This window comes from Aspergillus stella-maris (assembly GCF_047715825.1).
Source record: "Aspergillus stella-maris strain CBS 113639 unplaced genomic scaffold BDV14scaffold_3, whole genome shotgun sequence".
NCBI lineage: Eukaryota > Fungi > Ascomycota > Eurotiomycetes > Eurotiales > Aspergillaceae > Aspergillus > Aspergillus stella-maris.
In genome coordinates, this window is record NW_027396797.1 from 90,355 (window position 1) to 115,613 (window position 25,259).

The 25,259-nt window shown below is 50.2% G+C and overlaps 14 protein-coding genes across 14 annotated transcripts; 5 read left to right on the plus strand and 9 right to left on the minus strand.

Annotated features, from left to right (window-relative positions):
- The first annotated feature begins 171 nt into the window (after positions 1–171).
- Positions 172–1,572, plus strand: BDV14DRAFT_65091 (uncharacterized protein). Its single transcript, XM_073777227.1, has 2 exons — positions 172–411; positions 472–1,572. Exons 1-2 carry the CDS (start codon positions 222–224, stop codon positions 1,434–1,436), a joined length of 1,155 nt encoding a protein of 384 aa, XP_073632787.1. The 5' UTR covers positions 172–221; the 3' UTR covers positions 1,437–1,572.
- On the minus strand, positions 1,572–3,561 carry BDV14DRAFT_65088 (putative MFS multidrug transporter). The gene is made up of 3 exons (XM_073777226.1): positions 3,239–3,561; positions 2,364–3,181; positions 1,572–2,299 (listed from the first exon to the last, which is right to left on the minus strand). The coding sequence occupies exons 1-3, from the start codon at positions 3,395–3,397 to the stop codon at positions 1,708–1,710; spliced, it is 1,569 nt and encodes a 522-aa protein (XP_073632788.1). The 5' UTR covers positions 3,398–3,561; the 3' UTR covers positions 1,572–1,707.
- BDV14DRAFT_65087 (Zn(II)2Cys6 transcription factor) lies at positions 3,562–5,344 on the minus strand. The gene is made up of 3 exons (XM_073777225.1): positions 4,963–5,344; positions 4,466–4,913; positions 3,562–4,416 (listed from the first exon to the last, which is right to left on the minus strand). Exons 1-3 carry the CDS (start codon positions 5,297–5,299, stop codon positions 3,726–3,728), a joined length of 1,476 nt encoding a protein of 491 aa, XP_073632789.1. The 5' UTR covers positions 5,300–5,344; the 3' UTR covers positions 3,562–3,725.
- A 459-nt stretch (positions 5,345–5,803) lies between these two features.
- On the minus strand, positions 5,804–6,621 carry BDV14DRAFT_195358 (uncharacterized protein; the record flags this gene model as incomplete). The annotated part of the gene is made up of 5 exons (XM_073772169.1): positions 5,804–5,943; positions 5,994–6,096; positions 6,182–6,360; positions 6,420–6,477; positions 6,532–6,621. 5 exons carry the CDS (start codon positions 6,619–6,621, stop codon positions 5,804–5,806), a joined length of 570 nt encoding a protein of 189 aa, XP_073632790.1.
- Positions 6,622–7,551: 930 nt separating this feature from the next.
- On the plus strand, positions 7,552–8,647 carry BDV14DRAFT_186894 (pectate lyase family protein; the record flags this gene model as incomplete). Its single annotated transcript, XM_073770885.1, has 3 exons — positions 7,552–7,849; positions 7,912–8,156; positions 8,219–8,647. The coding sequence occupies 3 exons, from the start codon at positions 7,552–7,554 to the stop codon at positions 8,645–8,647; spliced, it is 972 nt and encodes a 323-aa protein (XP_073632791.1).
- Positions 8,648–9,112: 465 nt separating this feature from the next.
- Positions 9,113–10,183, minus strand: BDV14DRAFT_195360 (uncharacterized protein; the record flags this gene model as incomplete). Its single annotated transcript, XM_073772170.1, has 1 exon — positions 9,113–10,183. The coding sequence occupies one exon, from the start codon at positions 10,181–10,183 to the stop codon at positions 9,113–9,115; it is 1,071 nt and encodes a 356-aa protein (XP_073632792.1).
- A 159-nt stretch (positions 10,184–10,342) lies between these two features.
- BDV14DRAFT_195361 (ankyrin repeat and BTB/POZ domain-containing protein) lies at positions 10,343–11,485 on the minus strand (the record flags this gene model as incomplete). The annotated part of the gene is made up of 1 exon (XM_073772171.1): positions 10,343–11,485. The coding sequence occupies one exon, from the start codon at positions 11,483–11,485 to the stop codon at positions 10,343–10,345; it is 1,143 nt and encodes a 380-aa protein (XP_073632793.1).
- A 360-nt stretch (positions 11,486–11,845) lies between these two features.
- BDV14DRAFT_195362 (uncharacterized protein) lies at positions 11,846–12,408 on the plus strand (the record flags this gene model as incomplete). Its single annotated transcript, XM_073772172.1, has 2 exons — positions 11,846–12,058; positions 12,187–12,408. 2 exons carry the CDS (start codon positions 11,846–11,848, stop codon positions 12,406–12,408), a joined length of 435 nt encoding a protein of 144 aa, XP_073632794.1.
- Positions 12,409–13,444: 1,036 nt separating this feature from the next.
- BDV14DRAFT_195363 (uncharacterized protein) lies at positions 13,445–14,458 on the plus strand (the record flags this gene model as incomplete). Its single annotated transcript, XM_073772173.1, has 1 exon — positions 13,445–14,458. One exon carries the CDS (start codon positions 13,445–13,447, stop codon positions 14,456–14,458), a length of 1,014 nt encoding a protein of 337 aa, XP_073632795.1.
- A 3,960-nt stretch (positions 14,459–18,418) lies between these two features.
- BDV14DRAFT_195364 (uncharacterized protein) lies at positions 18,419–19,552 on the plus strand (the record flags this gene model as incomplete). The annotated part of the gene is made up of 1 exon (XM_073772174.1): positions 18,419–19,552. The coding sequence occupies one exon, from the start codon at positions 18,419–18,421 to the stop codon at positions 19,550–19,552; it is 1,134 nt and encodes a 377-aa protein (XP_073632796.1).
- Positions 19,553–20,160: 608 nt separating this feature from the next.
- Positions 20,161–21,329, minus strand: BDV14DRAFT_163718 (glutathione S-transferase family protein). Its single transcript, XM_073767086.1, has 2 exons — positions 20,952–21,329; positions 20,161–20,891 (listed from the first exon to the last, which is right to left on the minus strand). The coding sequence occupies exons 1-2, from the start codon at positions 21,102–21,104 to the stop codon at positions 20,325–20,327; spliced, it is 720 nt and encodes a 239-aa protein (XP_073632797.1). The 5' UTR covers positions 21,105–21,329; the 3' UTR covers positions 20,161–20,324.
- Positions 21,330–21,708: 379 nt separating this feature from the next.
- Positions 21,709–22,642, minus strand: BDV14DRAFT_195366 (putative DSBA family oxidoreductase; the record flags this gene model as incomplete). The annotated part of the gene is made up of 5 exons (XM_073772175.1): positions 21,709–22,128; positions 22,193–22,317; positions 22,378–22,418; positions 22,473–22,551; positions 22,606–22,642. The coding sequence occupies 5 exons, from the start codon at positions 22,640–22,642 to the stop codon at positions 21,709–21,711; spliced, it is 702 nt and encodes a 233-aa protein (XP_073632798.1).
- A 227-nt stretch (positions 22,643–22,869) lies between these two features.
- On the minus strand, positions 22,870–23,840 carry BDV14DRAFT_163721 (Rieske (2Fe-2S) protein; the record flags this gene model as incomplete). Its single annotated transcript, XM_073767087.1, has 2 exons — positions 22,870–23,541; positions 23,590–23,840. Coding segments are annotated over 2 exons (503 nt in total), but the record flags the coding sequence as incomplete, so codon positions are not given.
- A 205-nt stretch (positions 23,841–24,045) lies between these two features.
- Positions 24,046–25,110, minus strand: BDV14DRAFT_195368 (uncharacterized protein; the record flags this gene model as incomplete). Its single annotated transcript, XM_073772176.1, has 1 exon — positions 24,046–25,110. One exon carries the CDS (start codon positions 25,108–25,110, stop codon positions 24,046–24,048), a length of 1,065 nt encoding a protein of 354 aa, XP_073632800.1.
- Positions 25,111–25,259: the final 149 nt, after the last annotated feature.

Below are 25,259 nucleotides of genomic sequence, written 5' to 3' on the forward strand. Positions count from 1 at the left end.
CTCCAGGTATGCCTCGTATAGCGTGCACCCTGGATCATTTGTTCTACTTAATGAGTTCCTGAATGGGTAGGTGTTCGTAGAGCCTAGCTGGATGTCAAAGGGGCTGAGCTACTTGGACTAGAGTATATATCGCAATGGAGAACCCTGGCTATTCCCACATTTCCAGACGAACATACCAAGACTTTATCCCCAGGCAATTAATAGTATCGGTATACCAAGCTATGGCAACTTACTACGATACAACAATCAACACTTTCTACGCACCTATCCACCAACCATCCGTCCAGCCTACGGATGAAAATACAGCGCCATGCTCATCTCTCTCGCCATTTAACCCCGAACCACCATCGTACAAACCAGAATCGAACTCATCAGTCTACAAACCACCGTTCAAACCAATCATCATCCCGCGTACGTTCCCTCCATTTCATCTCCAAGACCAATGTCACCACCCTAACCATGCTACAACAGAGATAACACAATCCTACGAATCACAAATCGTCACGCCCTTTCTCCGCGCTTACGCCCCCTCCCTCTCAACACTCTCTCCACCCATCAGCGCTACCGAATTCCTCTTCTTCATTGACAGCCTCAATGAAGTCTTCATCGCGAACCCAATCCTCCAGGCCACTGGAATTGCAGGTGAAGTCATGGGGTATATACCGATGCTTGAGATTCCTGGTGTTGCGCTTGAGACTGTATCCGAGGTCGGGTCTGAAGCTGGTTCTTGGTTTAGGACGAGGGCGTACCTAAAGAAAATGAATGAGTCTCTCTTCAAAAGTCGAGGCGTGAAGGCCAAGATTTGCGGTGTTAAGGATATAGCGCGTTATATTGGTATTCATGGTGTCGAGGGGTTAAAGGCTATGATGGAGGCATACCCTGCTAGTTTCGAAATTGAATACCAAAACAACCGCCACCGACTAAGTCCGGGCTTCCTCCTCCTCGACGCGCTGTGGGATCGTGCTGCGGAACTACAGACTACCGATCTCCCCATTGTACCTGGGGACTCAAATCGCCTGAAACGTTGGAATGCAATGTACGCTGCGCGCGAGGGCAGAAAGCAACATGAGAAACTGGATAAGAAGCATTGCAAGGCTAGGGAGAAGCAGGACAGGAAGTACCAGGAGGCCATCAAGGCGGGTGATGAGAAGGATAAGGAGATTGCTAAAATTGAGCGGAAGATTGAGGATTTGAAAACTGGACCTGGGGATGAAAGTGGGAAGGAAAGGAGTGAGAAGGAGGTCCAGAAGAAGATTGATGCTCTTACGACTGAGCTTGAGAAGGCAAGGAGAAAGAAGGACGAAAGGGTAAGGGAGAAGATGGAGTCTGCTGATGGCAGTTTCAGGGAGTTGAGGAGGAAGGATATCAAGAAAGCTTTGAAGATGGAATATCTTGTTATTTTACCGTTGGATGAGGAAGACAGAAACTCGGAATAGGGATTGGAAGGGCGGGGATTTGGGCTGTTAGTGTCCCTGATGAGGAGCTCGTTTGCTTGTTAAAAGATGTAGAGTATGTCTAGCAGGCTCTAATACGCCTGTAGGGTGACGCCCTGTCTGTTGCACCGGTTGATGATTGGGAGTTGAGGTTGGTATTGATAACGGTGATGCTAAGTTAATCTATGTAGTCTAAGAAGAACGCTAATGACAAACAATATTAGAATGTACCCCGTAATATGGTATATCAGGGCACCAGATCACACTGACACTCTTAGGCATCATCTCGACCAGTCGATTCACCTTCCCTCCTCCCCGCCGCCTCAGCAGCCAACGCCTCCCTCTCATCAACAGTAAGTTCACTCTTCGCCTCCCTTATCCTCACAAAAACCACAACAACGCCCAACCCCACCCCCGCAAGCGCAACCTGATACCAAAAAACAGCCTTGTAACTCTTCCACCCTCCCAAACCACTCGTCTCACTATGCACAACATCCGCAAAGCCCAACATCACCGCAATCCCCATATGCAGTGTACAATTAATCAGCGCGCCCGCTAACCCCTGTCTCGCCTTCGGCATATTCGTCGTAATGAATATATTCGCCAAGTTGAACGAGATGTCGATCCCGATCGTCCCGCAGATCATAGCGGGGAAGACGAACGCCCAGTAATTTCCTCCTAGTGGGATGACAGCGAAGAACAGGCCTGACCCGAGATATCCGATGGACGAGATTATGAGGAGGATTGTGCCCGGGACAATGTGGAAGATTAGACCGCCGATGCAGGAGAGGATTAGGCCGCCTACGGCCATGGGGACCGTCCACGCGACCATTTGGAAGGGGGTTGCGCCCATGAAGTCGGTCATGCTAAAGATGAGATTGTTAGTATGGTTGGGAAATTGAATGGGTGGGTGGGTGGGTGGGTGCTTACTAGAGCACCGCGTAGAGGAGGAAGACACCTAAGCTTCCGTATAGGAATAGCAGGGCTATGGCGAGCGGCTTCATGTACTTCACCGCGAAGATGTCTCCTGGGAGGAGCGGGTTCTTGACAACCCAGCCTTCGACGTAGGCTAATGCCGCGAGGGATAGAACACCGAGGATAAAGCACACGGGGATGTATGGGGTTCGCCATCCCTCCGGTGCATAGGAACTATGCGCGATGGCGAAGACGAATAAAATTGACCCGGCGACTGACAACGCGCATCCAGCCCAGTCCATTGTGGCGCCGTTACCCCTGGTCTCTTTGAAGTCGCGTGGGATATAGAAAATCGAAGAGAGTGTGGTTATTGCCGAGAGGATGGCGCCGAAGAAGAAGTACCACCTCCATGTGAGGTACTGACTGCAGAGGCCGGAGAAAAATATACCAACGAAGAAGCCCAGGGCAGCGCATGCTCCATAGAGACTGAAGACAAAGTTCTTCCGGGGACCCGGTCGGTATGTTTTCCCTAGGATCATCACGCCGGATGGCAGAAATGCGGCGAGGCCAAGGCCTTGCAAGGCACGAAAGATGACTAGCATGAGCCACGACTGCGAGATACCGCACAGGATAGAAGAGATGGTCAACCATCCGGCGCCGGCAATGTAGATAGCATAGCCACCGAACATATCAGTCAGCCGACCGAAGATAAGCAGCGTCGAGGTCACTGCTAATGATAGCGACGTGGAGGGCCATATCGCTGACTCTGGCGGGAAGTCTAGTTCTTCAATCAAGGTTGGTAGGAGAACATTGGACCCGGAAATATAGTATTCCTGGGGTGCATTAGCAAGGTTCACAGCAGAGGCTATACAGACGGTTAGGTTACCTACCGCAAGAATCTGCGACATTACGATCGAGAAGCAGAACGCAACTTCCGACCATACACCAGAGAATGATGGCGGTCGCTCCTTGCCGAGTCGCTCCAGCGATATTTGATCGAAGTTGTTGCCATCTTGTGGTGAGCTGTGCTCCGGTTTCTCGCGAAACATAATCCTCCGTCAGGCGTCACTAGTAAAGGACAACAATAATCCATGCTATGCTGTTGACTCTCGCTAAAATTCAGACTGAAAGACACCTCGACATTAATATACGCCGTGCGTAAAGGTGGCCAGCATTTGATCTCGTAATACAAAACGGCCACTCCCAAGACCTTCTCGATGTGGCAGTTGAGCGGAGAAAAAAGAGCTGGCCAAGCACCTCGGGAAAACCAGAAACCAAAGCTCGGAGCTGGAAGTCTGGGACGAGGTGGAGCAGAGGAAGCCCTGACGTGAATCTCGTAGTCCCCATTAGGAAGCTCAATGGAGTGGAGAAGTCAGGCTAGATGAGCAGCCAATCGTTAGTCGAACTGCCAATGTCGAAGATCCAATCACTCGCCACCGTTTTACTGGTGGTGTCGTCGATCTTGGTCCAGTACTCCTGGAGGATCTTTGCGGCGTTCTTGACGTTTGAGCAGTAGGTGTCGGACCAGAATTGGGCCAGTGCTTGGATTAGGATATCTCGTTGTCGTTGGTCTTGGCACTCGAGGCCGGCGACGAAAATGGGCCACAGGATGCACTTTAGCAACGTTGATCGGCGTAGTGAGTTGATCACCGCGATCAATTCTGGTAGAACGGTGGTCGCGTCTGATCGGATGCCTTGGAATGCATCCAAGACACGTTGTCCGTAGAGTAGAGCACCTAGTTGGTAGACACGCGCAAGCTTGCACAGCTCTTCAATGTCACGCTTACCTGACTCCTGTGGCAGTGAGGTAGCCCACGTATAGCGGTCAAAGTCCCGTACTGCATGCAAGACCGCGGTAATGTCTTCTGCATGGAGTGGTTCGGATGGAGTGCCGCCAGCAATCATATCACGTTGGAGAGAGAAGAACTGCACAGAAGTAAGAATGTACTCGGGACAGCCGAGGAACGATTCTTCAACGACGTCATCGATAATATTGGCAGGGTTATCGACGGTCGTAGGGTTCGACAAAAGATCGGGCCGCACGAAAGTGGCCCCGAGTGCTTCGATTCTAGATTGAATAGTCAGTACATCGCCATAGGTATATGATTACAACATACAGATGAATCTGCTTCATGATAAATTTTCGTACTCGCTCGACGGTACGACCAGGGTCATGACTTGGCCTAAGAGTCATCAAGCTCTTCGCGCCCTCCAAATGGTGGTTCCATTGGTCGCAGCCGGACTCCAGGAGGTCCAAAAAGACAAGGAGGAAGACGCTAGCCACGGTCTCATCTTGGTAAGAATGCTGGGCGTTGATTGATTTCGACAGTCCCTGGATGGCGCGGTATTTGAAACGAAGAGCCTCCTGATCTATATGCGTCGACGCAGAGACGGAAACCTGCGCTTTTGTGGAGAACGGCTGTTGCTGGTTTGCCCGGTGACGCGCCGCTAGAGCAAGTACTGCATTCAGCAGGATCGTATCGCCGAGGGCAATCGAAATAAGATTGCGGAATGGATTGTTCTCGCTGTCGTAGACTATGAATAGTTGGCATATTTGGTTGTTGTCTGCGTGTTGTCAGTAGGGCCATAGTCTATCAACCCATCCATCACATACAGTAGTCCAAGTAATATCTAGCAGACGGGCTCAGCTGCGATAAGGTTCCATCTTTCATTGATAGAGGCATACTCGGTGGTGTAAGTCCATTTGGGCAACTTGGAGGATCGGTGCTTGTGACGGGCTGAGACTGGATACTCATAACGGGCTCCTTGCAGACTGAACTACTCTGGTATGACCTCCCTCGCATATTTCCACGGACGGCAACGCCTTGCACCCACCGGACGGGTCTCTCGTTATGGCATTCCAGGCCCGCCTTCTGGCATTTGAGGCAGGGTGTTTTGATCCTATCACACTGGATGTGCCGTCGTCGGCACGTATAGCAAGATTTCTCCATGGCAAACTAGTCAGCTCATGGTGAGCGATAACTTCTTGATAGATGCCGACGTTGTGTTTAATGCCGCTTGTCTCTCCCACCAGAAGCACCCGTGATGCACGTGATCGTCCACGGTCGGGCTAACCTGTTGTAGATCGCTTTCTGCCTGAGGTTGAAATATGCCAAGCGTTGCCGCTGGCTTGTGCGGCCGTATAGCTGAGTCATTCTTTTCTTGTTCCCTGACTTGTGCAATATCGCTGGTCGTTGTGCCTCGAGGCCTCGCTCAAAGTCAAACAAATCTATGTGTTATAAAACCCAGCGGAAGATAGTCTGAGTATGATGAAGACGCAATTGAGAGTCTTGGTAAGTAATTGCCTACGTTACGAATGGTTTTAGTTGTTGTTATCCCGTAGATATATATTTTTGACTCTCAGGGGGTGTGCAAAATTTGTTTCAACATAACCAAGGAGAAAGATCAAGGAAACCATTGTTCACATGCAATGTCCATGGACTCAACTCCACCACCTACGCCGACACATAAAAATCATTACAACTCTCATAAGTCTGCTCATTCCCACTCGCATACCAATACCACTGAATCACGCAGACACCGGCCTCGCCGCAGACAGTCCCAAGTGTGTCTGGGATAGTGATATTATAGTCAACTGTTCAACAGTTAGCACCTCTCGAAGATAACAGGCAAGAAGAAACATACTATCATCCCTAGGCGGCCCAGAAAGATGGTTCGGCCAATCATCCCAAGACCTCAGAGGATCACCGATAACTTCATTTGTGGCCGTATCGACGACGGAGACATTCTATACCAAGTCAGCAACCGGTCAAGGTCTTTTTTATATCAAAAATAGCCCAATGAAGCCTTGCTCGATTGAGAGGGAGCGATACAGCATAACCAGGATGATGCCCCGCAATCAAATCAATATGGAAGTAGAGCACTTCGCCGGCACTAACGACAAGGACATTATCGGTGTTGTCGTCGTACTGGTATCCGCGGCAGAGGTAGGCGTTGCAGTTATAGTCTGCGTCAGCTTCAGCGACTGCGTTCTCGATGGGGCCGGCGATGTCTGTTTTTCATATCCCGTTAGCGATTTGTGCGTGGATGAGAGGAATGGGGGTATCTGACCTTGTTCGAGGACATCGACCACGCCTGCTCCGCAGGCTGCTTCGTGCGCTAGTCCTGTCTGCACATCTCCTCAGCGAATGTGGTAAATGGTAGTGGTGAGGAAAGCGCTTACCTTGCGAGGAGGAGGGTCTTCGACGACTGCGTGCCCAGCGACGAGTGGAATAGCGGCCAGGAGAGCGGCCTTGAGCACCGATGACACCATATCGACGTTGTTCGTAACAAGAGGGCACGAGGTGAACATACGGAGTAGTTAGAAGTGATCTGATGTCTATTGCCAAAGTCGACGGAACAACGTCGGCATAAGAGTGGTTCTCCGGCGGAACAAAGCCGAGAAATGATCAATATACTGCTATACAGATCAACTTGATGATAATACGGACACAGCGCCGGTCTGCTCATGAGACATTGAGTAGTTCTTCCATCTTGCCAGAATTACCCGCGAATCTGATGTTCGCTCTCTATAGTACCCACCACACCGCGAGCGATTAATATTCGCAATGCTGCCCGAAAAGAAGAGTGTTGGCGCTGACATCGCGTGCTGCATATTCACATCCGCTCTGTACCGCAGGATACTAATGGGGCTCGCTAAGACCCCGTCATTGTCTAACCAAATAGTCTGGCTGTGCTCGGCAGGGGCCGATCGACACCTTCGTCACATTGTTCAATAAACGGACAAAACGCCCCTGAAACACCCCGGAAACCAGTTATCGCTCCAGTGAGAATATATTCCTTACGCTCTTAATCTCTGCAAGGACTCTGGGCGCGTCAGGATGGATCTAACGGCTATTTCCGTGCCAAATGCGGAGGGTTGGCACTAGATGCCGTGTGATCTGCAGTCAACCATGAATACTATTGGAGGGGAATTTAAGGGGAAATGCGATACGCAGAGTGACCTGGGGAAATTCCTTGACGGGGTCTTGGCGTGTTCTGAAGAGTATGGTGTAGATGGGCTGGGCTGGGGTTGTGATGGGTGTTGGTGTTGGCTGGCCATCTTGGGGCTTGGGGATCGGTATATAAATGCCGTGGTTGTTCGCCGTGGAGGAGAGGGTAGATAGGGATAAGAATCAAACAACCAGACAATCTTAAGCCCATCGCTCAATTTTATCGAGCCTTGTACCCAATTATCGCCAACATGCGATTCACACCACTTGTTCTCTTGGCCGCAGTGGCCACTGCCTCCCCAACTCTTAGCAAGCGCGAGCTCGCCCGCCGCCAGGCAGCAGAGTCCTGTTCTATTGGCTACTGTACCGAAAACGGCGGGACTACCGGTGGTGCAGCTGGCGACACCGTCGAGGTTTCTGACCTCGCTGCCCTAACTGAAGCGGCTGAGAGCGAGACTCCGCTTACTATCATCGTGACCGGCGACATCTCGGGCAGTGCCAAGATCCGCGTTGAGTCTGACAAGACTATTTATGGAGAGTCCGGTGCTAGTATGTCCTTTTCCCCGAGCAAAATAACTCCCCAGGGGACGGTTTGCTCTGACACCGTCTAGCCATTACCGGCGTCGGCTTCTACATCCGCCAAGTCAGCAACGTTATCATCCGTAACCTAGCCATCGGCCAAGTTGATGCTGACAACGGCGACGCCATCGGCATCGACGAGTCCACCAACGTCTGGATTGATCACGTTGACCTCTCCGGTGACTTAAGCGCCGGCAAGGATGACCTCGACGGTCTGCTCGACATTACCCACGCCGCGGAGTGGGTTACCGTCTCGCACGTTTACTTCCATGACCACGTAAGCTGACCCCAGGCCTAAAGCATAATTTCTTCAGTGGCCACGCTAATATGTGTTTGCAGTGGAAAGGCTCCCTAATCGGACACTCCGACAGCAACGAAGACGAAGACCTCGGGCATCTCCACATAACATACGCAAACAACTACTGGTACAACGTCAATTCGCGCTGCCCCTCCGTCCGCTTCGGCACAGTGCACATCATCAACAACTATTGGGACAGCTTGATCGGCACGGGCGTGAACGCGCGCATGGACGCGCAGATCCTGATTCAGTCCTCGGCTTTCAGCAACTCGCCCGATGAGGCCATTTTCTTCGCGGACTCTGATTATACGGGGTATGTTGTTGTTGATGATGTTGATCTTGGTGGGAGCAGCAACAGTGTGCCGGAGGGGACGCTCACGCCGAGCTCGTTGCCTTATGATGCGATTACGGCGCTAGGGAGTGGGAATGTTGCTGGGACTGTTCCGGGTCAGGCGGGGGCTATTTTGTAAATGATGCAAGGGGGTGGTTGGGGTTTAGTAGCTTGGATGCTGTGTTGGAGAGAATGGAGATTGGAAATTGTACATAGGGTTGATATCTTTCTTCACAGTCGCTACTTATAAGTTGCCTGCAATTTGAACTTTCTGCTTTGAAAATGTTGGTCGTAGGCACTCTTTTAGAGTAAAAGGTTCTCAAGGATAGTGAAGGTAGGGAGACATCTACAGATAAAATATATTCAATATCTCGGCGTAGGGATGATATTACAGAGTAAGGAAGACTTTCAGATACGGGCAACAAGATCCCGAACTGGAGTGGACCGCACTCTATAGGAAATTAATCAAAATCCGTATTTTTCGTCAGACTCGTCCTACCATAGTACTTTCTATCATAGCCTTCACGTTCTATCAATCTAACCAAATGCCTTTTTATCATCCCACTCTATTTCATCCCATGGCATTTAATAAACTACACCCAAATCAAGCCTCCAAATCTAAAACCCACTCCTGCCCCCCCTCATCCCAAGCAATCCTTCTCTCCCCCTCAACACACCGCTCAACAGCATCCCAAAGACACCCCGGCCCATCATCAACCCTATGCCCACTCACAAGCCTATACAGTATATCAACAGGCCAACTTCTCCAAAGCCCGGCCGCACGCTCCACAAAAACATCCACTGGATCCATTATATCACATGCCTTCACCTCGCCTATGAAGTGGTTGAAGCGTGGGAGGAGGAGGACTGTCACGGCGACGTCTCGCTCGGTTATTGGTGTTAGGCGGAGTGATTCTGTTAGGATGGAGAGGGAGTGGATGTATAGGTGGACATTTACTTTGTGGTCGTGACGCGGGAGGCCGAGGAGGGTTGATATGCGTTGTCGATCGCAAGGGTGGTGCGTTGGGTGGTTGTAGAGGGATTCAAGGAGGAGGGAGAGGACTGTGATTGATGCGTGCGATGTTGCGGTGTATATTGGTTGTGACAGGAAGGAGAGGGTTAGTATGTCGCTTTCTGATGTTGCGCGGCGGTGTTTGGTGTATGGGTTGAAGTTATTCTGTTTATTCGTGGGAGTCGGAGGGGAGAGGATAAGTTCTACCATGAAGACATCATCCAACTCCGCCGCCGTGACGAGGGCATACTGCAATACAACCTCCTTGTACCTCTCCCATTCCCTTGACCAAGAGGATACCCTCCAGAACAAGTCCGCTAAAATCCAATCGTAGCTCTGCACTGTAATACTGCACCCTTCCCTCTCAGCTTGTGCTTTTCCCTCCATTCCTGCCTGAAAGGCCTTCATGACTTCAGGAAGGAGATGGATGGGAATCCGCATACTGCTAAAATCTGCCTTCGGATCCGGGAAGAGGCCGTCTGCCATCATGGAATACATGCTTATACTTGCTTCCCCTGCAGCTTGGACCATGATGCGGGCCTTGTTGTGGTCGAAGGACGGTCGTGGTGGGGAGGATTCGACTAGCAGGGAGGTTATGTGCGTTGGGTCTGGGTAGGTTGGGAGGCAGGACCAGATTCGGAAGTCCGATCTTGAGGGGGGCATGGTTGTGACTGGTTAAGGTTCATGTATCAGGGAACGCGAGATGCTGGTGGGGGACAGATTGAAGTGAGGTGGGATATGGCGGTGGCGTAGGTGAGAGGTGGGAGAAGAGTAGGAAGCCTGTGGGTGTCACCACCGGATCGTGGTAATATGTCCCTGTACTTATTCCATAGGATCCCAGAGAGTCGAAGAAAGCTTTGTGTATATTCGCAATGTGTGCTTTGTTATGGAGTTAAAGAGAAGAAACAGAGCTCTTTGCACCCTACTGGGACAATGGATAAACTTAATAACACCCCTCATACACTCATCCCGAATCCCTCCATCAAGCTGAATGCACCGAGAACTCGGATCCCAAAGCGTTGAGAAGTAATCAGACCAGAAATCCATAACATCCCGATGAACAGCATAGACTCTGCTGTCGACGATAAGAATCATATCCTTTGGCCCCTCGGTTTGGAGGGACTGGGCAACACTTCTGCGAAGAACGCTCGGAAAGTGCGGATTCCTAACGAGATGCAACCTCTGCATCCCCGATAATGAAGCCCATCGTGTCCTCGCTGCGTCCTCTAAAGCCTCCACAGGGTCAGACCCGGCAAACCTCGGTACGCCCCTTAGAAACACCCACAAGAGCGCAGAATAAACATCCTCATGCCCACCTTCCTTTGTAGTCTCCAAAGCTCTAACAACAATAGCAGAGCGGTAAAGATGCAGGTTCGCTGCAAAAACCGCCTTATCACGGTTACATCCGTGCTCAGCCGTGAACTGCTGACTCTCGGCCTTGGAAACCTTAATCAGACGCTGAATTAATACATGAACCATATCGATATTCCCGTGCCTTGCAGCGAGGTAAAGTGGTGTTTTCAGGAAATCAAGCCACTCGTTACTCTCGTGCTTGAGCATGAAGCGGACTGTATCTGTGTAGTTCATTCCCGCAGCAGCAGTGAGGGCTTCGTTTAAGATGATGTTGTTCTGGCCATTCTCTGCGAAATTCAGCGTCGTTCCCGTTAAACTGCGTGCTAGAGGAAGTTTCGCATTCCAAATTGCGAATGCGAGTGTTTCGGCGAGGATCAGCACGAATTCGACGTCTGCTGGGGAGGGGAAGGATGTCGGGGCTGCGAGGCGGTAGTCGTAGAGGGTGTCCGGGTGCATTTGGACGGGTGGGAGAATATCCTCTGTGGTTACGGTAATGGAAGTGTCTGGCTGGGATGAGACGCGGTCTTGGTTTCGGGACGTGCTCCGGATGGGAAGGGTTGCGTGGATGAGTCGGGGGGAGTTGTGGCAGGCGGGCTCATACATGAATGGCATTTTCGGCTGGAGATGGGGAAGTCTTTCGTTTGTAGCACGGAAAGGTGTTCAATGGGAGTAAGAAACGCCGTAATGAGGCTTTATATTAAATGATACTGAGTCTTTCATTTTGTTCATGGGAGATTTCATGAAGCAGGACATTCACTGAATGTGGCCGGACATAAAATTCATGTTATGAGACGCTCCCCCTTCTAGTCTTTGAAATGACTGTCTGCTCGATTAGTATAACCTGAGAAGTGACATTGATCATGGTATCTGCTACGATATCAGACTCAGGATGTAGAACGTAGGCTGAGGTTCTGGCCAGTTGAGGGGTCCAGATCCAGAATACCATCCTCAATTGGACTGCATATGGATAGGATGCCTCCTCCCCAGGACATAATAGAAGTGCCTCAAATTGTGGCCATTGGACTGCGACAAAGACAGCATATAGACCACTTTGACCACATAGAAAGCGGATCCAGCGGACTTCAACATAGAATCCTCTCCGACGTCCATAGTCGACGATGGCCGCACCCCGAGTATCAACAATGCCTACAATGGCCATCCCACGGCAAAGAACCGTTGTGCAACGTTAGTGATATAATGCCCTTTAAACCTACATAGTATGCTATACTGATTTATCGTCTTATTTAAGCATAATTAAGACAGAGGATAACTATACAGTCAGGTGACAAAGCTAACCCTACCTCTTCATCCAGACCACCGCGTTCACAACCACAATGACCAGTTCAAGCTTGACCGTGATCACAGACCTTCAGATCCAAATAACCCTGCCCGACAGCACATCCTTCGCCAAGATCCTACTTGATATCCTATCCGGCCCACGACAAGACCGACTCGGTTTCATGCTGATGGAGAGCGTCGTCGAGGGATTTACAGAGACATACAAGCTCCTAGCCCCCGAGGTCTTCAATCGCTAAATCAAAGACGGGCTCTACTACAGAGATATTCGTAGCGCCGTGACCCACGCTATATACCGACGCCGGGAACCTATTATCGAGGATCTACTTGATAGGATCAAGGAACTACCCAAGCGTCTCTGGGTTCATGGGTTGGAGAAAGGGCAGTACAGGTTTATGGATCGGGGCATATGTTTGGACCTACTTGGTTAGAACATCACGGTTGGAATGAGAACTTTCTTCTCTCTTTGCTTGCTGATGACGGGCGAAAAGCGATGAAGGCTGTCAAGGCCAGAGCTTGAGTGCGCGTTTGACGGCATCCTTTCATTGTGATAAATCTGTATATCATGCTCTACAGATATTAATGAAGATCCATAACCGTCCAGCTTTGTCTGATTCTGTTCTCTTAAGGCAATCTTTTAGGATTGACAGAAAGTAGATCGCTCCTTTCCATAGTAAAAAACATTTTCTTTATCTCACCTCCAACGGGGCCATAGGTGCAGTCAGTAAAAAAAATTAAAATGAGAGAATCAATAAGAGTAGCTTAGTATCCATCGGAGTCGGAGCGATCACCTCCCGGACGTCTGAGGTCAAGTCGCAGATCGAGAAAACGGAGTTCCCCATAGGAGGGGCCTTTCATTGAAACTCTGATCTAACAAACGCCATGTAGGCACTTGAGATGCCTTCTGAATGACCAGAAAGAGCCGAACGGTTCAGGGGCGTGGCAGGTTCGATACGTGAACAAAGAGGTCTGATAAAGAGATCAGAACGCGGAACCTGACTTGCAACAAATACCTGCCCGAGTCATACGGTAAATAAAGAATTGTCCAAAGATACTCTCTAGCCCATAAATTCATGCAAGGCCCTTGCAACATGTGGTCACTACTTCATTGGCTTATAGGACTCTGTCCTCGCCCGGGGTGACTTGATCTTCATCCATTCTGAAGTCTCTTTCCAGAGTTTACATAACACATCTCATGGGCTAATCTCAATGAGCCTGTTATTGCGCAACGTACAGACTTTGAGATCATAGATTATTCGATTCAATACCGTCAATATGAACGTCCCCTTCAAAGATGTCCACATCGCCTTCATCAGCGGCAACCACATGGCAGGAGACGCAATAATGTCCATTTTCAACCAGAAATCCAGACTCAGGCGAGGTCCAGAAGGCGACCCAAACATCTACATCACGGGCCTGCTCGGACAACATGCCGTGGTACATACACTGTCCCCCATCGGTTCGCCGGGATCAACGAGCCTGGTAATTACCCTCCACCACATGAAGCGATCTTTCCCGAACCTGCGCGTCTTGATCGTTGTGGGTCACGCTACTGGGGCTCCCGATATTACTGCCTTGCCAAACTCTGATATCCGTCTTGGGGATGTCGTTGTTGGGGTCCCGACGGCGAAGAATGCGGCTGGAGTGAAGGTCATTAACTATATTGATGACATCACGCAGCAGACCGTGCTCAGGGCGCCTCAGAATTTTCTGCTTGACGCTCTTGCACGAGTTCACAAGGACAACAGCCCCGATGGTGCGGCTTCCATCAGCGAATACGTCGACGACTTGATCAAGAGCGGGGAGGCGCCGTGGTTGGTGGACCACGGTATCGACTACCGAAGACCTGAGCAGGCAACCGACCGGCTATTCAGGACAGGCTACAAACACGTAAAGGAGAAGACCTGCTGGGAGGAGCCGTGCACCGACTGTGATACGAGCGAGGTGGTGCGAAGAGAAGCGCGCGCGCATCGTAACCCTGTTGTCCACTTAGGTCAGATCGCCGCTTTCCCTGCTGGAGTGGAATCTCCGGCTCTTCGCGACAGGGTTAAGGCTGAGGCTGGTTCAATTTGCATCGAAGGCGATATGACCTGCCTTAGTGCCAGCTCGCCTCCTGTCTTCGCCATCCGTGGTATCTCTGACTACGGTGATAGCCACAATAACCCGATGTGGGCTAGGTACGCTTGCCTGACTGCGGCCGCTCTTGCTAGGCAAGTCCTGTTAGGTATATCCAAGGAGGAGATTGCCGTCCAAAAGCGTCTAGTTGAGGATTACGGTGGGGATTGGTAGTTTAGTCTTATGTCTTTCAGATTAGAGCAACGGGATGATCTTTGTGGTTCTTCACCTAATGAGAAAGCAGTTTCTTGAATAAACCCATCAATATCCCCATAGCTTTTTTCCTACATACATTATAGCATGAGATGACTGCGTAAGTAACGCGGTTTAGTATTACTCCTGATGCCTGGGCCATATAAGTCAGGGTTTGGCCGAGACTCGTCTTTTCCACAGGTTTCGTATGGAAGCAGTCTGTATTAGCAAGGCGCGCCAGTAAGGATTCCTTCTGCCACCTAGACCAGAAGCAAATTGTTACCGAGCCCTGAGGGGCATGCTGGGGCGATGATACCAATCCCCATAAGATATCTAGGTGCCAGGATAAAAATGGATGCAAAAGCTTAGCGAGCTGCAAAAGCCTTGAAGATAGTACCCAGCCCTTGGATACCCCTCTTCTACAGAAGAACATAAACGGGGGCGACATGAGAAACTGATTCCTTCGGCTTGACAAAGGAATATTTCAGCGCTGAGGGCTAACGATAAGAGGTTCTACAACAGCACGCCTGATGAGGAACGATCTTGATCCCAAAGGATGTCTGTTCCTTTCAGCTTCGGTCTAGCCCTGTAAAACCATAAAGAAAGAGAGCGTTGGTTTTGAAGATACAGCCTCGCAAGAGCATGAGTTAGAGAAAGCACCTCGTTTCCTGTGAATAGAAGGCTTTCCTGACCCCCTGTCACTTGAGGTTTTACCTACTCCAGGTAGCCGATATCAAGGATCCACGAAAGGTGCCGCACAGGTTTCGAGTCCGATACACGGCATGAACATAGAAACCCCTCGATGAAGGGCACCCGAAGTTGAAAAGCCGAAACCCAGCATATCCCATACCAACGCCATGGACGGGAAAGAACTCTTCCTTCTATTCTTCTTAGTTGCCTAACTACCTATCAAGAGACGGCTTTTGGCTAGATCGACGCCATCGTCGTTACGCGTTGCCGAGGCTTCTCCTGTTCAAAAGCACGAAACATGGATGATATGTACAGCGCCAGGTATTTAGTCTCAGGGCGTTGCTTCGAGCTAGTTGCGGCCCTTATGGTGAATGCTTGGAGGTCCATGGCTTCTCTGTCCGCGATCTAAGTCTTGACGTTTTGAACAAAATGGATCCTTGTCAGTAGGTGGATGTACTGCATATCGAGAAGGCGGAGTCAGTCACTCTATTTCTATGAGTGCTTTCCGTGTGTGAATGAAATAGACCTTGGGACCTACTAACAGGGCATTGGATAGACCAAAGGAACTCCGGAAACGGACACTTATAAAGATGACACATATAAGTTTGACAAGGAATACGCGTATGAGTTGGATGTACCAGACATGATGAACGAAGCAGCACCTTTATGACATATGAATCCAGAACAAGGAATCCTGAACCTTGAGCTAGGACTCGAGTGCCCCGGCGAAAGACGTGGCACCCCAAGCGATGAAACACGCAAAACTCATTCGCAGCTTCCCTCTAGATGCACCTCGCACCAAAGCCTGCCAAAGGTATAAATGCTTGTCCAAACCCACTCCAATTCCAGCACCATTCATCAACCAAGCTGTTTTCTATCATCCAGATACATCCTCTCCACCTTATTCTACCAAGAACATCCACTGCTAATCATCGTCATCACCACTTCGCGAAATCAAGCCACCATGCATATCTCAAGCGACGAAATCAAGATCGCCTTCGTCTGCGGCTCCTGAAAGGCCGGGCCGCAATGTCCCTCGTACACGACTGGCAGGTGTTATCAAAGACAGTTCCAGCAGGCGGCAGCAATGTCTACTCTGTTGGTATGATCAGAGAACGCGTTGTTGGAGAAGCGTCCCCGGCTACGGAAAACCAGTGACCACGGCAAGGGCTTCACGAGGCCAGAGCAGGAACTGAACAATCTCTTCAAGGCGGACTACCAACACGTCAAGAACACGTCCCGTCGCGCTCAGTGCGGAAACTGCGACAAGAGCCAGTTGGTCGCGAGAGAAGAACACAGCCATACGCACCCCGTCGTCCATCAAGGCCTGATTGGTAGTAATTCCTGGCAAGTTGACAGCGCAAAGACTCATGACCGGATCAGGGATGAAGGAAAAGGTGATTTGCATTGAGCATAACCTTCCTAGATTCTCAGCGCCTTTCCCACTGCTTGCTATCCGTGGCATTTCTAACTAGGGGTATAGCCATAGTAGCACTCGCTGGTGCCTGTATTTTTCTCTGGCTGCCGCGACCTTTGCTCGACAGGTGCTGTTGGCTATCTTGCCTGAGGATATTGCGAGTGAGAGGCTTCTTGTTGACTATTGATTGGTTTTGGTTGATTGTATGTTGGTAGTATGGATGGTTCAGGTTGGGTCTCTTTCTTTCTGGGGACAATAGGATGATAGGTGGACACTGGATAGGGTCGGGTGCGTGGTCAATGTACCGAGAATAAGTTCGCGTATACTTGGTCAATACATGCGTTTTCGTCTACACTAATCCTCCAGCAAGTGATAGTCTCCCTGCCGATGTATTATTCCATATTATCATTTCTTTGTCCCAGTCTACCCGGGCCTGGACGCTATTTTTTGATACCTATAATACGTATCCGCTGTCTGCCAGCGAACTCTCTATCTACCTATACGTAGATAGTTCCTGCGTCAATTTCGTCCTAGGCGCTCATCGTACAGTTGCTGGATCCCTGAGTCCCGAGTTGCCGTATTCATGTACCTCAAATCAGAGATCCATCAACCCCGAGGCTAGACCACCGTTAGACACACACAACCTCTGTCATTTCCGGACAGCATAAAGATCACCTAATATTGTAGTAAAGACTGCAGTAGTGGTAGGTATAGCTCTATTCTTCCAATACTTCGTAGCTATTCACAAACGAACATCCCCATAGCATGCAGTATAAAATCTGATTAGCCATCTCCACTTTCTATCCAGCACTCTGTGTCTCTACCTTCGTTCATGCTATTCTCTCGCTTTCGGTCAATTAATCATTCCCATGCTCATAGTCTCCACAGCTTATCCTTCTATTTACCGATGCTAGTGCGGGTGATCAGGTTCGGATCCGCTCCGTCCCAGCACACGGACATCGTTAAACGGCCGGCAGAATGGCCAGTTTCCCTTTTTGCTTTACGAAAGCATCTTCACCACATCCAGGCTCAGATCAGGCGATCGACGTCATCAAGACCGAGCCTCTTGGGTACTCTTTCTCAGATGCGACGTCTGGGGCTAGGTGCGGCTCCTCTACTTGATAATAAAGCATCCTTGTTCCGGTCTTGCAAGATTGGACCGTCTTGGTGTAACGGGGGCTTACGTATGTACCATAATCATTGATATATGACGCCGAAGCCACCTTGCTTCTGAAGCTGTTTCGCAATTTGCCAATGGCGTGGGGCTTTAGACCTGGACCATTTCGAGCCTCATGGACAATGGAAGCAAATGAAAGGAAGGACTTCCTAATTTGGAAATTCGTAAACACGGTAGTTGTAGCCTGAAAGAAAGCATTCTGTCAAAGGGAGCTTTGGCCATTACCTTTTTTCCTCCTTTTGTCTCTGGAGCTCTACGCAAAGAGCTCAAACGACAGAGCTTTGTGAGTCGCGGGTCGGTGGATTTGTACCCTCAGAGCTTTGAAGATTCCCTACCTAATTCGTATAGCTATTCTAAGACAGCTGGATAAAGCCTTGGTTTCAGAGATGTTGTAGAAGATTTATCCACCTGCTTCTGGGATAGAATAAATAAGCACCGATGTACGTACTGGATTTATTCTTCATCATCAACATCACAACAGTAATATCAACCGCAACCTCCACACAACCACTTCAATACTTTTCTGAGCAGCGATTGATTCGCCTCGTCATACAAAACTTCATATCACGCATAACCGCATCTGCAAGCCATACGCATCATATAACATACCAAACCCTTCCAACAACATCACATTCCCACAACTCAACAAACCGACAAGATGAGCACCCCTACCTCCCTCCAAAACGCCAGCGTCTCCCCCTACCCCAACGACGCATACACCATCGCTCTAATCGTCTCCTGTGAAGCCGAATACTCCTTCGCCACCGCCCTCCTCGACGACCTCTACACCGTTCCGCAAACCCTTACCCTTACCCAGTGGCAGGCGACCTGGACATCCTACGCCCTCGGCACAATCAAATCCCTTAGTTCGACTCCGCACAAGGTCGTTATCGTTTCCTCTACAGGATCCAATGGCCAGTCCTCCATCGATGACGCAGTCATTCAGGCCTTGAAGGACTTCCCCAATATCCGCGCTATGATCTCAACAGGTACAGCCTCCGGCGTCCCAAAACACACATACCCCGGCGACAAAGACTTCTTCGACATCCGCCTCGGAGACGTCGTCATCGGCGCCGAGAGTCCAGAGTATTACGGCGGTGTGATCGATTACTTTGCTTCCGCCGACGGAATTGGCAAAGAACTAGATGATACTGAGAAGCGCGTTGCTCCGCCGCGTTCTATCCTTAAGGGGATTAATCGCATGCATGAGGCGCACTCAAAGGCATGCTACGATAAGTGGGGAGTGCAACATACACAGATCAACCCGCTCGGTGAAATCATCAAGAAGGCTCTCGACAAGCCGTATGAGTGTCTAGAGGGGAAATGCTATAATGGGCCCCTGGGGTATACCGATCGTCTTTTCCAACCAGGTTACAAGCACAAAGTAGGCGGGGAAGACGACCACTGCTGTCGATGTGACGAGGAAGGTCTCGTCTATAGACACGACAGAAAATGGGAAGATAAGAATACAGATCGCGTCCCACATATCCACCACGGCTTCATCGCGAGCGGCGCGTTTCATCTTGATGACACTACGCTCCGCCATACACTCCGCACCGAACTCAAGGCTAAATGCGCCGAAATACACGCTTGGTCTCTCCCGTCTGATTTCCCGGTCTTGGTTATCAGGGGCATCGCGGATTACGGTGATAGTCATAATGGGGATGGGTGGACTTGTCATGCTGGGGCTGCGGCTGCGGCTGCGGCGAGGGAGGTCTTGGGGTATTGTTATCCGTTTGAGATTGCACTTGAGGAGCCGATTGATGGGGAGGAGTACTTTGGTGAGGAGTGAGCGGGTTCCAATGAATTGATGGTGCATCGGGGCATTGTTTGAGGGGGGGCCAGGCGATATGGTGGCTGGGGGTAGTATATATAACAACGTAAATAACTGCAATGAAGTAACGAATTTCCTTGTTTGAGTTTTCCTTGCTGATATGGTATATGAGATGAGTAGACGTAACAGCCAAAGAGACGGGAACGACGGGGAGGCAAAGATAACGTGGATGGCGATAATCATTACGCAGAAACGCCAGGCGCGATGTAGCTCACTAATCAGGAGACCTGGATTTAGGTGGATTTCTCAGGGTAATTTGGAACGCCCAGTCCAACCATCGGTTTCCGTTATAGTGTATACGGGCCATGAGAGTGGTAGGTTCCTCACGTCCATTTAACATTCAAGTTAGCGACCAACAGTAGGTAACTCGACGTTAAAGAGGGAACATTACGATTTGAAACGTTTCCAGGTACTCAAGCTGTTGCCTCACAGCACCTATGTGGTGGTTACTGCGTCCTCCCTTCCGCTGATCTATACAATATCCAGTCCCGTGATCGTGAGGTTCTGTGGGAAGCGATGGATCAATCTCCTATTGGGTGGCCGGTACGGCCAGCTATCTAGGATACTAATGGATGACTAAGCGAGGTCGACCCCTAGGGGCAGGCGGTGCCGGACGGCAGTATGCTCCGACAGGTTCGGCATAAATAAATCTGCATAAACATATGCACATAATTTCATTCAATCATAGCTATGCTCAATCCCCAGTCGTTTTTCAACTCAACAAAAAACCTCACTGCTTAGCAGCAGCCTTCCACTTCTTCGCAGTGCGTGTCCCCACAGTCTCCTCATTCCAAATATAATTCACACTCTCCTCCTTAACAACTGCTTGAGCCCACTTCAAGAACTTCGGAGCGCGAGTCTCCAACAGCGTCGGCAAATTCTCACTCAAAAGCCCATATTGCGGCTTATAAAGCGACAAAAGTCTCAACAAAAAGCTCCCAGTAAGAACCTCAACCTGCGTCAACTTCTCCGCACCCCGGAAGAACGGCCCAGATCCAGATCCAGCGGGGTAAAGAAGTCCCTCGAGATCATTCTTCTCAATTGCCGTTACAAGACCTTCAGTTGCAGCAGCGCGGTCTTCCTCGTTCGCGGCCTTTTGGGCAGCGAACGCCTGCGACCACACCTTGCTGAAGAAAGTATCGACGAAGAAGGAGATGTGGGCTCGTTGGATGGCGCCTTCGGGGGTGTTGGAGGGTGGGACGAGGTGGGAGGGGTGCGCGTCTGCGAGGAGTTGGGCGACGATGGCGGATTCGGGGATGATGGTTCCGTTGTAGGAGATTGTTGGGACGAGGCCGCGCTGGAGAAGTACCTAGTGTTAGATTGGATGGAGGTCTCGGGTGTAAGGGAGGTAGCATACCGGGTTCACTTCGAGGTACCACGGCTCGCGCGGGGTGTCCAGGTCAATGATGACTTCCTCGTATTCCAAGCCCAGCTCCTTGAGAGCAATGTGGGCGCGGTGAGCCCAAGGGCAGAGGTGGTTTGTGTAGAGGATGATCTTGGGGGGGGCCATTGTGGTGTTTTTTGCGGTAGTTGTGATTCTGGAATGCTGATGCGGGGTCAAGGAGGATTATAAGCAACAGCCAACAGGGATGATTGCATCAGCAGCGGATTTCTAATCCACATCGCAAGCTCTTGGGAGAATGACGGGATGTGTCGTGCTTTGAAAGCCGAAGCGCCAATCCCCCACCCCGTGATTGTGGAGATTGCTTAACTCCGGCTGTTGTTTCGGCTGCCGGCTCGATAAGGCTTATCGATAAACCGATAAGATAACAGCCACCAAGCTCCTCCGATAAGGTCTTCCTGATAAGGCAAGTGTCGCGATAACCACCATGCTAGAAGATGCATCTAACAACATTGCTTCCAATAACTCGCTCTCAAGTTCAACTTTGCATTACGTCAACTCCCCTAAGTCTGTTTCCTATTGCACAGAGCCATCCTACAACGTCCTCACTCTCGTCTCCTGCTCCCCAGCCAGATATATATCCTGGTGACACCTCGGCATAGAGGGTAGATGTGAACTCTCTATAAGGTGGAGATATATTGGTGAGCAACTGAGTTTATCCCACTATTATCTCGGTATAGAACAATATGGGCCACTATTTGGCTTGTTAATCTCACAACTTCCCCTTCTCCCTCTTCCCACCCTCCCCCGGTCCCACCAACCTCAAATCCTCAAACTCCAGCCCCAAGAATCTCCACATATAAGCCCACCGATCACTTCCAAAAAACGGCTCACTCTTCCCATTCCCAGCACTGACCCAGAACCACGGACACCCGAATGCGCCGAGTTCTTTTACCGCTTTGGCCGTTGTACCTGTGAGTTCTTGCTTGATGGCGGGATTCGATGCTCCAGCGAGGATATCTTTGATCTGGGATTCGGTGAAGAGGGATGATCTTGAAAGGACGGAGATCAGGTTTTCAGGGTTTGAGATATCGATGTGGTTGTTCCACATTGCGTTGAAAAAGGCTTGGAAGGTTGATTCGAATTGGCCTTTGGAGAAGTTGCGTTTAATGTATGTCAACGCTCGCTGAGGCTGTGTATATAGTTAGTGTTCCGGCTGATGTAGTGAAGAGACTCGGGAAGAGAAGAGAGTATACCAGCAAAGACAAGATAGGGAAGAAATCGGGCACCGTAAAATCATGCCCGAAGTACTGCTGTGCTCTCTTCGTATCGAACTTCGAGTACGCTGCTTTTGCAGGGAGTTCCCATGGTGGTTTATTTCCTTCACATTACCTATTGATTAGGGGACTATTTGCTGTCATGGCTGTTCTGGGAGGCTCACCGCTGCCAACGTTTATACCGCCGAGGAAGACAGGGATGAATCTGTAGGTTTAGGTTAGCAGAGACCCTGATAAAGATACTGAGAGAATGCTTTACTCAAACTCAACATTCTGCGCCTCCAAAGCAGCTCTGTTCTTCTGCAAATAGTCGAACGAGTAGAAACTATACGGCGAGACTGTCGCGTCGCGTTAGCCAAGCTCCAAGAAAAAGGGAACAGAGTACGACATACCGACGTCAATATAACACTCGATTTTTTTCGCATCCATTTTGGCGCTGCTTTACATGAGCCCGAGTCTTGGGTATATAAGAAAGTTGGCGTTGTTTAGAGGTGTGTTTAAGGAGCAGGCGCCCGGGCGACTTGCCGAGCTGCCGATCGCGGGATGCGGGGATGAGCCGAGGCGTCCACGTTTTTATTGATTAGTCGTGCGTTTGGCGCCGACTGAATTACACTGGAACTATGAAATATCTGTATATGGTTCAGATCGCGTCGTGTAGAGTCTTGCAATCATGTTGCACAAATTTTATGTTTTATTATTGTCAAACCTAAGCTGTTGTTCTGACAAGGGTTGGCGTAGAGGCTGAAAAGCAGCATCTAATATACGCTGTGTAGCCTCAACCGTTCCGACTCGCGGTCCTCCAATGTATATCCAATATCGCGCTCCGGTAGTCAAGCGCTGTTCGACTTCCAGCGATAAGTCGGGACGTACCGTGGGCTTGAACTTAACGCGGCTCATCCAGCTATGAATGTCGCGAATGAAGCAAGCCTCCAACGGCGTCCTTGTCGATGCGTCTTTGATGCACCGGATCGATGCGGAATTGGTCTCGTTGTTGGAGGGAGCCGTTACGCGCGAGCATTTCTGGATTGCCGGCTTTCAGCGCCCTAGTCCAGAGCGCCATGACGATGAAGCCCTCTTCAACCAATTCGTTGTTTTCGTCTCACCCAGACTTCTTTGTCGGCCTTTCCTTCCTCATCGGAAGCTGACGCGTCGCGCAACTGCACCTCCCAGACCTTCAACTTGAACGTCCCGCGATCACCCTTACCAGAGAAAATGTCGAACGACCAGCCATGCTTAGGACACGTAATTCCCGCACTTAATGTGATCCCAAAGTCCTCAATATCAAAAAGATTCCCCTGCGATAGGGGAAAAGCCGAATGTGGACATTGCTGCATTCATCAGCTTCCTGCCCCCCATTCAAAAAGATTCGTACGTACATGATCGATGGCATGAATAGCCCCCTTATACTTAAAAATAAGCACCTGATCTTTCAACTCCCCTGGTAAATCAATGTCCGTCTCAGTAAGCGTTTCGTCCTTTGTGTGCGGGACTTTGAAAGCCTTGCAGGTGGTGGTCACCTGACAGGCTTCATTGTCCTCCGATACCTCAGGGAACTCCGAGACAAGCCCGATGCGGTGCCAGGAGGCGTCTGGACGGGATTGTCGGAAAAGACTGAAGGGGTTCATTGTGATGGAGGAAGAGTAGAGAGAGATTCCATGAAGTTGTCGCGATTTTCTGATAGCGGTGCCCCACGGTCTAACCCGTTTGGGAATTCGGCTATAGACTCGGAAATATGAAGTATAAGAATTACAACAAAATCATATGAGATATCCAGCACCACATTATATTCAAGTACAATAAGTAGTGTATCCACAGCTATTCAAGTTCTGTACCTAAGTAGAGGAACCAGCCTCAACTTCCTGCGCGTATTCCCTCTCTCGCCTCTCCTTGATCCGCTCCACCTCCTCCATCATCTTATTCGTACAATCCATGTACTTCTTCCTGATCGCTTCCTTGTGTTCTTCAGTGCCCTGCTCACTAGCAAGCTCCCCACTGAGCGCCAAGGACTTGATCGCAAGACTTCTCATACGAGTGCGATAAAAGGCCTCCTCCCTTGCGAGGTCGCGGTATTGCTTCTCAGCTTCTTGAGTCTCCAGCTTCTCAATTGTAACTTTCAACTGCTCCAGCAGCTCCTCCAACTCCTTCTGCTCGCGGACCTCCCGCTCTGTAGCTTGCAAGACCTCAATGATTGTCTCCAACTCGTCGACTTCGGCCTTTTCCTCCTTGGACAATTCCCATGGAGTCTGGAGCTTAGCAAGTGCTTCTTCAAACGTGAGGCCCTTGGTTTTGGGGGCATTAAAACCACCGCTGGCCTTAGCCTTCTTCTCCTTACCACCACCGGCAAGCAACTTGGAGAGAGCCCTGCTCAAACGTTCCCACGCCTTAAGATCACTCTTAACCTGGGCATATTCACACCTCTCCATGCCACCCTCATCATACATCCCATCGCGCTTATGCACGAACGCCCGCCCCCCCGAAATCTGAAACCTCGTCTCCCCCACTACACGCTTCGCATTGAACCGATCATGCAAAGCATTCGGCATATAAAGCAGATCCTGAATCGCCTTTTCATGGCTTGGCTGAGGAACGCGAATAACAGAGAGCACCGCCTCCCGCGCATCAAGCCGCGTCTGCAGATCCATGCCCTTCTGGCTATCCCCGAAGTACGCGAAGAGCGTCCAGGGTTCGTGGCTGACGCCCTGGTCGTAGTAGGTTACGCGGCCGGCGGAGAGGTAGAAGTCTCGTAGGCCGCGGGTGTGTAGGTCGGATGCGATGAGGGAGATCATGTTGATTGCTTCGGAGGATTTTTGGGTGTCCTCGTCGTCCCCTGCGGTGAAGTTTATGGGGCTTACCAGGGCGTGGTAGTGGAATGTGCTGTAGAAGTCGAGTTTGGGCATTTTGGTGGTGGGTTGGTGAGTTCTGTTGATTTAGCTTGTTTCTGAATGATATAATATATTACTGATCGTGTTGGGACTTGGTGATTGCTGATGCTCAGTGCTGGATGCTGGATGGTGGTTGCTGAATGTCGTTCTAATCTGATTACAGG

Bases quoted from the DNA above. Each gene is read 5' to 3' on its own strand.
- BDV14DRAFT_65091 (XM_073777227.1), top strand. From the start codon at position 222: ATGGCAACTTACTACGATACAACAATCAACACTTTCTACGCACCTATC. The intron at 412-471 runs GTACGTTCCCTC...ATGCTACAACAG, and splicing joins CAAACCAATCATCATCCCGC to AGATAACACAATCCTACGAA.
- BDV14DRAFT_65088 (XM_073777226.1), bottom strand. From the start codon at position 3,397: ATGTTTCGCGAGAAACCGGAGCACAGCTCACCACAAGATGGCAACAAC. The intron at 3,182-3,238 runs GTAGGTAACCTA...AATGCACCCCAG, and splicing joins TAATGTCGCAGATTCTTGCG to GAATACTATATTTCCGGGTC. The intron at 2,300-2,363 runs GTAAGCACCCAC...TCTCATCTTTAG, and splicing joins CTCCTCTACGCGGTGCTCTA to CATGACCGACTTCATGGGCG.
- BDV14DRAFT_65087 (XM_073777225.1), bottom strand. From the start codon at position 5,299: ATGGAGAAATCTTGCTATACGTGCCGACGACGGCACATCCAGTGTGAT. The intron at 4,914-4,962 runs GTATGTGATGGA...GACAACACGCAG, and splicing joins TAGATATTACTTGGACTACT to ACAACAACCAAATATGCCAA. The intron at 4,417-4,465 runs GTATGTTGTAAT...TATTCAATCTAG, and splicing joins ATCATGAAGCAGATTCATCT to AATCGAAGCACTCGGGGCCA.
- BDV14DRAFT_163718 (XM_073767086.1), bottom strand. From the start codon at position 21,104: ATGGCCCCCCCCAAGATCATCCTCTACACAAACCACCTCTGCCCTTGG. The intron at 20,892-20,951 runs GTATGCTACCTC...GTACTTCTCCAG, and splicing joins GGTACCTCGAAGTGAACCCG to CGCGGCCTCGTCCCAACAAT.